General features: G+C 39.1%; 1 protein-coding gene across 2 annotated transcripts in view; it reads left to right on the forward strand.

The window, feature by feature from the left end:
• LOC114664190 (raftlin-like) overlaps positions 1-13,263 on the forward strand; it is a 252,705-nt gene extending 239,442 nt beyond the window's left edge. For both annotated transcript variants that reach the window (XM_028818201.2, XM_028818202.2), the window contains exons 9-10: positions 6,991-7,066; positions 9,318-13,263. In XM_028818201.2, the coding sequence (XP_028674034.1) occupies positions 6,991-7,066; positions 9,318-9,707 (466 nt within the window). In that variant the 3' untranslated portion in view covers positions 9,708-13,263. The remainder of the gene's footprint in view (positions 1-6,990; positions 7,067-9,317) is intronic.
• The last annotated feature ends 281 nt before the right edge of the window (positions 13,264-13,544 follow it).

Genomic DNA, 13,544 nt, shown 5'->3' on the forward strand with positions numbered 1-13,544 from the left:
CCACAGTAAATTTTTATAATCCACCAATCCAATTCCAAGCCCATATTTTGCATGATAGGAACAAGGGGAGCTAGGACCTATCCAGGTAGCACTGGGCACAAAGCGGGGACAGCCATAGATGGATCACTAGTCCACTGCAGGGCGCCTTTATATCTACACCCACACAAATTTAAATTCATGTGCTTAGAATGTTGAAGTGCATGCAGACTCCTTGCAGGCAATGACTAGCATTGGAATCAAATGCAGGGTCTTGAAGTGGTATAGAAACAGCAGTAATTACTGCATTGCAATGCCCCTAGCTGCAAATGAATTCTTTCAATACTGTATATTTAAGTTGTTAGTGTGATGAAATATAGTTATGGTACATCTGAGCAAAAATAACATGCTATTTAATATTAGAAGAGGCCCAGAAGGGACTGGTGGCCATTTGGCCAAGGTTAGCAAGTCTTTGTATTCTTGAACTACTAGTGAACCCAAAAGTTTATTTTCTTCTCCTTAACTGCACTCTGGCCATTGCCATTGTTAAAACACTACGGTAATGACTCTGTTAAATCAACAAGTATCATTCTTAATAACTTTTAAGTTACACTTATTTCTTTAATATTTATTTGTGGATGTATGTTTTACTTCTTTCACTTCTTGTATAATTTCCGTAGAATATTTTTCTAGTGTCTGGTTTTATCTTTATAATGATATATTTTTAAAGTAAGTTTAATCTTTGTTAAGTGCAGTGCGCTACATTTTTATGATTTTTGTTATAAGATAAATTATTACTATTATTCATAGTGTGAAAAAGGTTTGAGCAAAATAAAAGCCAAATGACGTGATGAATAAATTATACTATTATCTATCTACAAGTAACCCCGCGATTCGCCAGCGAATCGGAAATCCTAGAATGGCAATCAGTTTCTGTTCCGTCCGATATGTGGATGGATGACATATCATGGAGGGCGGGTGCATCTGGGGAAATGTCATTTAATCCAATAAGCATATCTGTACTAAAGCGGTTTCGTTTTGTGGAGACGTGAGTCTGTTGCCTTCGCTGACACCGACTGCTTGAACAGGTTGTGTTGTTTGGGGGCCACCTACTGACTCTGGGAAGCTGCTGCGTCTGACTGTGGGGCGAGCGCCACAGCGCAATATGCGCCTCGGTGGCAAGCCGCTGCGTGAAGACATATCATGGAAGGTATATGCGGTGGTGTGGGCGGTCGCGTCTGGGCGGCTGTACAACCTGGCGTGCACGCTTTACCCCAGGTGTAGTTCACAGGTCGTAGTCTCGTTTCTGTGTTTTCTTTGGTTTGAGCCATGACTCCTTTCGCAAGCGTGTTGTAGGTGCGGGAGTTGTCACAGTTGGTTTGAGCCGTGACTCCTTTCGTAAGCGCGTTGTAGGCGCACGCGTTGTCACAGCGTGGACCTGTGGGGATTCCGTCCGTACTGTAATACAACCTTTGAATCCTCTCGTTTCTTTTTTGCTCTGTGGCGGGCAGCAGTGCGCGTGCGCCTCGATGTGCCCAGCGGCCAGCGCCCAGCGCCCTGCGTCCATATCCAGTTTACAACCATCGGTTAGTAAGATGGATCTTGCCATTCCTGAGCCAATTTAAACCAGATTAGGCTATAAGGGGCTGGAGCCTAAAGGTTATGATACATGAGAATGTAATGCCACCTCTGCCAGTCTCCGCTGAGACACCCCATGCCCAGCTCCATCATCCCTCCACCATCCCACCACTATTGCTCTCTGACATACGCAGTGTGATCTTCTGAGCTCTTTAGTTGCTCCTGCTCCTGGATGCTCAACAGGAGTGACCCTACCGCATGAAGTCTCAAGCTACAACTGTTGACAGTTCAGAGCACGGTGGAGAGAACGTCTGGAGCTTTGCTGATGAATTAGTGTTAGACAAATTCTGAATCATTATGATGTGAAGGTAATGCAGCTGTGAGGCGGTTTTAAGTGTAATGTACAGCATCTGTTTACTCTGTGCTCACTGAGTGATGCTTAAATAACATGCAGTTACTTATGTCTAGGAACAGCAGGAATTAGCTGATGTACAAGTGGCTTGTCTTTTTCCCATAATTGACTAACTTGTATTAGGGGACCATTTTGCTATCAAAAACAGGTGTCAGACAAGTAAAAGGAAAATACTCAAAATGTACAAGTTAAACGGACCTATTGCAAGGTAATTCTGAAACTGTAAACTAATATGTAATTGAAGTCACACAGAATGTTTCTCTGTTTTAAGACAGACATTGTCATGATCTCTGATTTTCATAAATTATTTCTGCCCTTTCTGAGTGCCTTCTAGACCAGATATTGTGTTATAACCATTATGTTATTGACCATTGGCTTATTATCTGACTACAGTTCCCCTGGTCATTTTTTCTTTTACTCTGTCTTATGAGTCACTACAGATGAGTTTGCAATTTTGCCAATGCTTTTCAATGTCAGATTTTGAAATTTCAAAATTTTATACAGCAGCTCTAAGTCTGAGATATCACAACAAAAACATATTCCCTTGAAGAATAAGTGTGCCAGATTTCAACAAAATCTGTTCACCTGAAACTGTGTTGTTTCATGTGGACAGACAGACATGACAGCTACAGTAGCTCCTTTTCTCATTATATGCAAACGCACCTAAGAAGTGCTAGAAAGGCTAATGAGCAACCCAAAATCTGAGTGAAGAGTGACTTTGAAACATATAAAATGGTAATGGTGAGGTTTGACAGTCAAAACACTGAGAGTCTGAGCTTCTTTCTTATTAACAGACTGTGCAGCATTAAAAAATGAGATGTTTTACTTTGTTTCAGGCATCATTCTTAGGAGAGGTTAGGAGCACGCACTGATACAGCACATTGCTGCACCCACCACATGACAAACCAACTCAGGATCCCAGATTAGGACCCGAGTGCAGCACACTAGTTTAGATGGAATGGAACCAACGTGAGGTTTTTTATGGTAGCTGGAGTGCCAATTCTGCCACCAACCCCCAGGTTTTCCCCGCAGGTTGGAGGGTTGAATACAGATTAACGTCATACCCAGGACAGAGCAATTGCAGGTTAAGGGCCTTGCTCAAGGGTCCAATGAAGTAGAGTCACTTTTGGCATTTGCAGGGTTTGAACCGGCAACCTTACGATTACCAGTGCAGATCCCTAGCCTGAGAGCCACCACTCCACCTCATATCATTCTTAGAAATGGTGAAAAGTTACTAAGTTACTCCTGCATTGTTGGTCTTCCACTATAACACATTGCAAAAAATATTCATTAACATTTGAACCTTCTCAGCCCCAAATCAGAGACACGAGGAGCAGGAGCCTATCCTGGCAGAACAGGGTGCAGGGCATGAGCCATCAGTCCAGTTTATGATTTCCCATCATCCCAAATTGCACTTCTTTGGAGTAAGGGAAGAAAACCCCCACAGACAAAGGATGAACATGTAGACTCCACACAGACAATATCCTTCGGCTAGGTAGCAGTGCAGCACCCCAATTACAAAATGAACGTTGAATATTTTTAAATATAAACTAAATACGAATTTAAGTAATGCAGTAGTTCTTTTTTTTTTTGTACTGATAAATGCAGCCATATGATATTTGACCCTGCCAGACTGTGGAACCAATTCTGAATTGAGATGTATTGGTTTTCTACTGAAGTAAAGTGGAAATAGCTCTTAAATGCAATTAAAGGAATTGTATTAATTTGTACTTTTCTCAAAAGCTTGCTGGAATACTCCACTTATGAAATAATGTGTCCTGCCGCAGATATTGCCCGACGCCAGTGAGTGTCTCAGTGGACTGAAACTATGTTATCAAATCAATCTTCTTGGGAACTCTTTAGTAGCAGACATTTATTTTTCCTTCTATTTTTATTGACATTGTACTTGATTTCTTTTTTTTGTCTATGAGCAATTTTCTATTGGATACAATTTCTTTTTTCGTGTTGTTGTAGCCTTCATTTTATATCATTTTAAACTTAGTATTAATTATTTTTTAAGCCTGTTCATGCTTCTCTTTCCCAAACATGCTGTCTCCATTTCAGGGTCACCCTGGTAACATTGTGTGTAGCACCCTGACCAGGGCATTAGCAGCAAGGGAATGAAGTGAAAAAATATAAGGAGGACAAAACCTGTCCAGCTGTGCAAAATTTGAAGTGTGAAAGTGCAAAATGTGAAGTGCTGCCATTAGCAGTCTGCAAATAAGAGAAGGTTTCATTGGCAAAAAATGGTATTGAATGGCACACTGAAGGATGAGCACATTCCACTGCCATATATTATAAGAATGAAACTTTAGTGCCTAAAGCCCACCCAGCATTACTGAATTGGTCAATTACATTTCTGTAAAATGAATGAAAATAGGTATTCATAATAACTGTTAAAGATGGGTCAGACTTTGATGTAAAGACTCTGCCTACAGTACTGCTGGGAGGAAACTCTACTGAAGCTGACAAAAGTGAAATGTGATTGTAACACTGAAATGTAATTAGAAAATGAATCACAACACACATCATGAAATGCTTTTAGGCCAGATTTTCTTCCTGATTTTAATTTCTTTCTGACTAGTAGTCCTTATTTATCTTTCACTTCCACAAGGAATTCGTCTCAATGTAGCAGAATAGCACACTAGAAAGTTGGAGATACTGTATGTGCAGTCAATTGGATTTGAATCTAAATTTAAAATTACCTCATATTTTCTCTGTGTTCTTAATTATTATTATGGGGGTGAGACTGGGTGTAGGTGCATGCAGCAGTGTGGGCTACCAACCCTGGATTTGCGGTTAGGCCAGTTTCCTCATTAATGCCCTAGGGTGCGTAATTTGGCACCTGTGCCGACTGAAGATTAAAAAGGAGCTGGAGAAGGACAGAGAGGGAGAATGAAAAGAAGTCAAGTGTAAAGAAGGAGTGTGAGCCTGCATTGTACTGAGGAGGCAGGTAGTCAGTGGCCCCACGAATGGAACGTCCCCCGCTAAACAGTTTGGAGGACCAGGGATGATTTCAAGGACTCCTAGGGATCCTGTAGACTCCAAGGAGGGCATATTGGAAGACAGAAGTCTGACACCAAGCCTCCCAGCGGAAGCAAAAGGGTGGTGGCCAGGACAAGAGACGGAGCAGTTGTCAATGTCTCAGTGACTGCAATACCCGACAGGCAAGCTGGAAAGGGAAGAAAATACAACTTGATGTATGCATAGTTTTATTCTAGATTTTTAACTTATTTATTTGAATTTATTTATTCATTGGTTTTATCTCCAACTGAAGAGCATCGGTTTCTATGGAATAATTATTTATTTATTTGAAAAAGCACAGCAATTTTATTGATGAATAAAACACACTGCGCGCCTTTAATACACCACCTTTGCTGTGTTGTTTGTTATGTGTCTTTATTTGACCTTGTCCATCTTGTTCTATGACTATCAGTATCCCTGGTTCAAGGGACGTATTCTAGTTGCGGGAAACCCTGGCATTACAGAATGTGTCGTAGCCAAGAATACATTAATATGTAGCTATATATATAGATATAGAAATGTATGTACATAGGTATAGGGCCAGGCCTCAGCCAGTCCTTGAACCTAACACTAAATGAGAGTTACAAGTATTAGTTGGCACTGCACCGAAGGAATATTTATTTATCATACTATGAAAAAAACATATGAGCCCATGTAGAACAAACCTAAACCACATCATAGAATTCCTTATTATTTCTGAGGTGCAACTAAACTGCTCCCCTCATTTATTGTCCTCATAAACCTCCATCAGATACTAAAATTCTTTTCTACTCATGCCCAAGTTGATGTTGCATTCCCTGTCTGTGTTTGTATTTGTTACCTGCTGTTGGTGGAATCAAAACATAATATAACATGCATAATGCAATGACAGACCCACACAATCATTTTCAGTGTCACTAAGGGCTGTAGCCTATCTTGGTAGCATTGGGTACATAGCAGGACACCAGGCACCAATCCAGTGCAGGGCCCAATCCATATTCAACAATTAACCTAACTTGTACAACATGCTAAATATTCAGTCTGGCAACCATCATTGACTGGGACACACGCTATTCCAATTTAGCTGAATCATACCTAGGGGCTGTAAAATGAAAAAAGAGGCTTCAGAAAATAAATGAATGAATGAGAAGATGCAAACAGTATTCCCTCAAACAGCTCTTATCTATCTATCTATCTATCTATCTATCTATCTATCTATCTATCTATCTATCTATCTATCTATCTATCTATCTATCTATCTATCTATCTATCTATCTATCTATCTATCTACAGTATTTACTAATGTATCCCTAAAGTTTTAATTTAAAGGGCTATTCTAAATTAAGTCCATTGTTTTTTGAACGAGTGTGTGGCACAGTATGTTGGACTTATTTTCCAACCCTACTGTTAGGGCCCTGAACTGGTTTAAGAGGACTTCACTATATTATGTGGTCTTGTTATTATAAATAGATATGCAAATCTGAAGTATTAAGTTACGTAGTTTAATATACATTTTTACTGCCTGTACCTGGATCATTTTTTCTTGGAAAGAATTCCGACATCCTTCCTCTTTAAGGAAGCAGATTTTTTATGGAGAATATGCATTTATAAGTTTAATCACAGAAGCTTTATTGTCGTTTGTTTTTTTCAGCCCACGCACTACCATAATTTTACAGATGCTGTTATATGTCCTCCCACATTTCTGCATTCATATTGACTTTTCTTGTGCCCTGTGTCTCTCTTATAAAAATCTATTTAAATTACAGTTACACAATCCAGTGTAAGCAAGCATGAGGAGAATGCACCATATCTACCTCTGGTGCATGAGGGCTGTGCGACACCCCAGAACTAGGGAGATTTGGTTAGAAAAACAAAAATAAGAAATATTGCTGAGCACCTACACAATTTGTTTAAACAAAAAAATTACAGATGTGCCAGAGCACTAATGCATCTGAATGAAAATTTTTATATACTGAACTTACTAAAGTTTATCATTTTCTCTTTTTATTTTATTGTTGCAGCAATGGGAACATAGCAACAAAGCAGATTGTTTTTCTTCAGAGACCTTTCCTGCCACGAAAGAAAAAAGAATCCAGGGTAATTGACCTCCATCTCTTTGACTTATTTTTATGTTTGGCTGTAATGTGATACTCTAATAGGATTTCCTTAGAATAACAAAATTCAGCCACACAGGCGTTGTTTATGAAAGCATAAATATATCCAAAATGATAGCAGCGTCATTTTCTTTTCAAATATTCTCAATGTGGGAGCTTTTGTTTTAGCTCCATTTCACATTTCAACTCTCCTAACCAACTTAGTTTTATTCTTCTGTGGATGGCTGATAGAAAATAATTTTGCTCAGTTTTAACTCACCCAACTGTCCATTCATCCTTTGCCACATATTAGGTTGTGAGGAGTTGGGACCAAGGCAAGCCATATTGAATACAGGAACCAACCTAGAGAGGACAACAGTCCATTTTAGTGTACACGCACCCACTCATTACATTGTCCTGTTGGTCTGACTGTGCGTATTTGTACTGTCAGATGAAATTTTCTTTGACATCTCTCGTATGGGAAGTTTTATCACTGAAACTGATTCTTTAACCAACCACCAATGTGGTTGCAGTCAAAAAACAGAATGATTCAATCAACTTATGAATACAGAAGAAACCTGTAAATGATTACTCCATACGAATATGTTATTTGTTTATCTGTTGTTTACCCCATATTTTTTAGTTATGGCTGAGAAAAATTGCTAGTCTAATGTTTTTATGTAAAGTAATAAAATTATTAATACAATAGCCATCAATGTAGACCAGTACAATGCTGAACAATAGCAAACAATATCAAAACGTTCATGAAAAAAATCTCAAATTGCTCATTTTGTATAATCCACCTGTCTGGGATCCAGCTATATACTCCAAACAAGTGCACTTTAGCTAAAATATTGTTATTGCCTGGAAAATGTGCTTATACACAATGTGAGTGCATTAAAACGAAATTGAGCTTTTGACCTGATGAGTCACCTTTCTCCTCATTCATTCACTCCTTGTCACACATAAATCCAGTACTTTGGGTTTTTCATCCGCTGTTTTGTGAAATTGCATCGCTGTGTTGGTCTTCTCTTTCTGGAAGCATCTCAGATACTTCCATTTTAAACCATTTTCGCACACTTTTCTTAAACTTTTAATTTCTCAAACCACACAATAATGATATCACATGATAGTGATGGTAGCCAATGAACAGTCTGTTACTGGGCAGGACTCCTGCTCAATGCATGAGAATGTGGGTGTTCAAGTGAAAAGCTCATTCTCATTTCAGCTAATTCCATTTTCATTCATCATAGGATCTTATACAATTATTTTAGCAAAAAGGCATATGTTTGGGGCGTAGGGACTGGATAATTGACATATTAATTATGCAACATGAGTAATTTCATATTTTTTATGGATATTTTGATATTGTTTGATGTTGTTTGACATTCTCTCCGTTAACACCTGTTTTGTCAATAATTTTGTTAACTTCGTTCTCTAAAAAATTATAAAGGTTAACAATTGTTCTTAGACATAACTGCAAAAAACATTAGGTAAGTTACAGATAGGGGCGGCACGGTGGCGCAGTGGGTAGCACTGCTGCCTCGCAGTTGGGAGACCTGGGGACCCGGGTTCGCTTCCCGGGTCCTCCCTGCGTGGAGTTTGCATGTTCTCCCCGTGTCTGCGTGGGTTTCCTCCGGGCGCTCCGGTTTCCTCCCACAGTCCAAAGACATGCCGGTTAGGTGGATTGGCGATTCTAAATTGGCCCTAGTGTGTGCTTGGTGTGTGGGTGTGTTTGTGTGTGTCCTGTGGTGGGTTGGCACCCTGCCCAGGATTGTTTCCTGCCTTGTGCCCTGTGTTGGCTGGGATTGGCTCCAGCAGACCCCCGTGACCCTGTGTTTGGATTCAGCGGGTTGGAAAATGGATGGATGGAAGTTACAGATAAATAATGATCATTTTTGGGTGGTGTATTCCTTTCAGATGGCAGAGTGTTTGATGCTGACCGTGCTGGTTTTATTTCTTCCCATATTCTTCTGGGCTTCCTGCCATATACCAAGAACATGTGTGTTATATGTATATATAACTGGCCTGGTGTAACCATGTTTGTGTGTGTGCGTGTGTGTATATGTGTGCGTGTTCAGGATAGGACCTTGATGCATACAATCCTATAATGAGGAAACTGAGTTCGGAAAATGAATAGAAAGATGAAATTTTTATGAAGAGATTAACTTTCTCATATCAAAAAGCCAGCAGAATTTATTATGTGTATACCTCATATATAAATTATTAATTTTCTTTAATTTGTTTTCATTTAGAGGTTAAGCTTTAAACCACGAAACAAGCAAAACAAAAGCTCCATTAAACACTCTGCAGTTAAAAAGCAGAAAGAAAATACAACCATTGCAGCAGAAAAGGAAAATGAAAACCAGATCATTACAAATTGCATAACACCAAGTAACAAAGACCTGCAGGAGAACTACTGGAAAGCTAATACGGAAAAAGAGAACAAGGCCAACACCAAGGGAGAACAGCAGATGCAGCAGGAGGAGTCTGCCCAGGATGAGGAGCCAGAATCACACTCTTGCGTTATGAAAAGCAAGGGAGAGGAGAGCAGCAGTGGTGACTGTGCAGACGCTACAGAGGTTCATGATGATGATGTTGCAGATACGGCGCAGGACACCTGCGATGAAATCAGTGCTGACTAAACACATCATAACCACATTTCTAAGACAGACCAAACCAGCCATTATCCAAAGTGTCGCCTTTGCAATCAGCTGTTGGCTGGTAAATATGCGTGTGAATAGCTATCACTAATGACAAAAAAATCAAGATCACACACAGTTGACTTTTGGGGATATGAATGGTGTTACTGGAAAAACAGACAGAACGGCAACTATGATACACTGAATGAAACAGCAAGCAGCCATGGCCGTGACTCGATCCTTTTAATTACTTCTGGTACAAAGCCTGGATTGGACCGCAATCATATCCACTGCAAAATGGTGACTTTCCTGAACATTACAATATGTGTATTTTAGGGCTGAGAACAATTTAATTCAAGTCATTTCTTAAAAATGTGTCCAAACAGAGGTAAACCCTTCATCTGATTTTGTTTTGTTTTCTTTATTTTACCATTGTAGTCAAGACTTTGAAACTCACTGCAGATTATGTCTTTACAACTGTCTGACTTATTTTCCCCTTGTTTTTTGATCCCACATAACTGTCTAGTGTTGTTTAACTAGAAGGGAGTGTTTGTTTTGGGACCATGAGTTTAGATCCATTGAGGATCATTAAATATGTTCAAAGTAGAATATTGCTGTATAACTTTACAGGTTCTATTACTCAAGAGATCACTCAGAAGCTTCTACAACAATCATACACTTTCTGCTTGATTTGCTGACACGGGACCACAGAGAGCATGAGCTGAACCTCATCTCAGCACAATTTGGCAGATGCACCATTTGCCCTGGAATGGACATGCGACTCTGCTCACTAATGGAGGGCCAATTTAGAAACGGCAAACCACATAACATGTGTATCTTTAGGATGTGGCAGAAAACTGGGGCACACCACAATTTTATATATTGGTATAATCCTCAACTAGGTTACACTTTCAGGCTTTCTCTGTGTCCTTCGCTGTGTTTTGCTTATTTGCTAAGTCAGTTTGACCACTCACTTTTCTTGCATTTTTTTTTAATTAATAGAAAACACTTAAGTTTAAATATATAATAAGGAGTGAATATCAAGAGGACGGATCAATATAAATAACATCTTCTGCCCTTCCCTGAGTGTAATGAATGATAAAGAACAATAGAACCACCTCTTCCCCAACTACCACAAGGTCATAAAAAGACAACACCTAGCATAAGGCATCCCATGTGACACCTGGTGCTTTAAATAAGAACAATGAGTAATACATATAAGAAATAAAATAAAAAAATCTTTCATTCTGGCTATACCCATCTGTTTCTGGTTAAAACTGCGTCCTCAGTTAAGGTGAGGTGTGACTAAGGCTACATTCACACTGCAGCTAAAAGTGGCATTTTTTTTTTGTTTGACTGTTCCAATTAATTTTGAAAGTGATTTAATTCCAATAAGAGTGTCTACAGACATGTATCATGAATGTGAGCCATATATGCAAAAATTATTAAAAATGAGACCTAATAGGCATCCTTGAACAACAGTAGCGTGCTATTTCACATTGCTTTCAGTGCAGGAAGTTGTCAGCTCGAGATGGAAAGAAAGAGAAGCTGCTTGGAGCACAATTACCACTCCCATATATGTGAACCTGTGGATATAAGATTAGATCCAGACTGGTGAGAGTGACACGTGGAGGGCTTTGATGCAAATCCGTGGTTTCACAATTTCATAATTGTTCAATTGCTTATGTCAACATCTGTCCACAGAATTCACTCAGAAAAATGCACACTTTCTGTCAGAAACAATGTAGCAATCAGGCTGTATTGGCTGGTGATAAACAAAACACACAGACATTGTCCAACCTCTCTAGATGTTGGTGAGTGATCAGTGTGTTTGTTTCACTATGACTGCACCAGTGCCTTGTGCTATATTGCAATGCTGGACTACACAAGGTTGCCTCAAGAAAATTACCTTAGGATGTCTTAATTTAGACAATTCAAGTATTCAAATGCAGGTCAGCTTGTCTGTATTGGATTTAGTACCACATACAAAACTGGTCTAAATCCAATATGAAAAATGTATATTCCATATGCATTTTTTGATGTCTACACTTCCCTAAAACTATCTGATCTGATATAAAATATGACTGAAAAAATCAGAGTTCCAGGTGACACTGACAAGAGAAAGAGTGTCACCACTCAAGCAGTGTCCCCACTTCTGCAATTTTTCAGCAGTTAAGAGGAACTTACTGAAAACCGTACCCAAAAAGAGAAGTAACATCTAAGAAATAAACATCAAGTAGCAGAATGGGGGGAAAGTGGGAAAGTTCAAAAGAGCACCAGAGTACAGAAGCAGAAGAACTGATCTGTTAGTGATAGCTTGCGAAATTCACAATAGGTTTATGTGCTAAATGACCATTAGGGCTTCTGAAGGAACAAGGCAACTTTTTTAAATACCCGGTAGTCTGAACAGAACTGTTCTACCACCCCAGAGTGATAGGCAAAATTCTAGGATACCTAATTAACCTTTTGAATTCCCTGAAAGCCTAAACTTTAAACTTGGGGAGGGTCCTTAAAAATAAATTTTAACAACATGTTACGATGTTTTAAATCACGTTACTAGGTTTGTGAGAAAATATGACAGTAGCCAGCAGACAGCTCATCACAGGCAGGGAGAGAAGGAAACAGTCTATGAGTGTTTCACAGGATAGGTGGGACTAGATGCTTGAGTGGTAGCAGCTCATCTTTTTGTGCTTGCCTTGGTCTCTGTGATACTGTTGTGCGTAACAGTGAATAGCAGAAAGTGACTGAGACTGCTGATACCATGGCACCGACTGTTTGAATACTGCTTTACTATCCAATTTTCTTTTTATTCTGCCTTAACTAGAGCTACAGCTCCAGTCTGTGGCAGGGTGGCACACTGGTTCACTGCAGACCATTTCATTTATCTGCATGATGAATTAGCTATTATAGCTTTGTACAAACAGCATCTAAGTGTGTAAATCTCATGAAAAGTGTCAGTTGCTGTGATGCTAGTCAGATATACAGGGTGGTGTGCCTTTTGTTTGCAGGTTGCTAATCCAGGTGTGGTGCAAGTCGTCTACTTAAGATATGCATATCCTAGGTGATGCATTTCTCCTTAGATAATTGAGTGTATTTTCCATACTACCTGAACAAGACTGTAGGACACAGCCAACACTGTTCCACTAACGCAACCTGCTGATTACCAAGGGGTATTTGACATACTGCACATCATGTTGTGTAGATTGTTCCACTCATTTCATGTATTATGTCTCTTGTTGTATTCCTGTTGTGTTTTTAATTCTTCAAAATATCAAGCTTGAGTACCTCTTCTCATTTTGATGATCATTTATGAATTTTGGATATTAATTCAGAATTCTTCAAAAATGAAGCTTTTTCTTAAAACCAGACCTTCATTATTTTTGTTTCAAATACAAATACTGTACATATCTTATGTTCTAAAATTTCTGCACTACTGGTTCTAGGTTTGCAGTTTTTGTCATCTGTTACTAAAAGTCAGGAACATGAAGTTTTGCTTTGGTTATGATGTCAAATGTCCTTGTTTTATAAAACCAGAAATTAAATATTCCAGTATAATTTGTACGGTCTAATATCAGAAAAAATATACTTGCCCAGAACTCCAAAGAATTGTATTTTCAAACAAGCAAGCAAGCTTTTCAGTTTTATTACTTCTTTTACTAATGACTTGCCTGAAGACAGATCTCTGATTTTTGGAAGCCTTTGAAAACAAGTTAAGGATGTGCTGGAGGAAAACAGCTAAAGAAAGGATTCATGTCACATATGAAAGAAAGGTCTGCTGCCTTAGGAAGCCGAGGCCTTCCATGTTCTACCTGCTTCAAAGTAGCATCATGCATCAAACCA

This window comes from Erpetoichthys calabaricus, chromosome 13 (genome assembly GCF_900747795.2).
Source record: "Erpetoichthys calabaricus chromosome 13, fErpCal1.3, whole genome shotgun sequence".
NCBI lineage: Eukaryota > Metazoa > Chordata > Cladistia > Polypteriformes > Polypteridae > Erpetoichthys > Erpetoichthys calabaricus.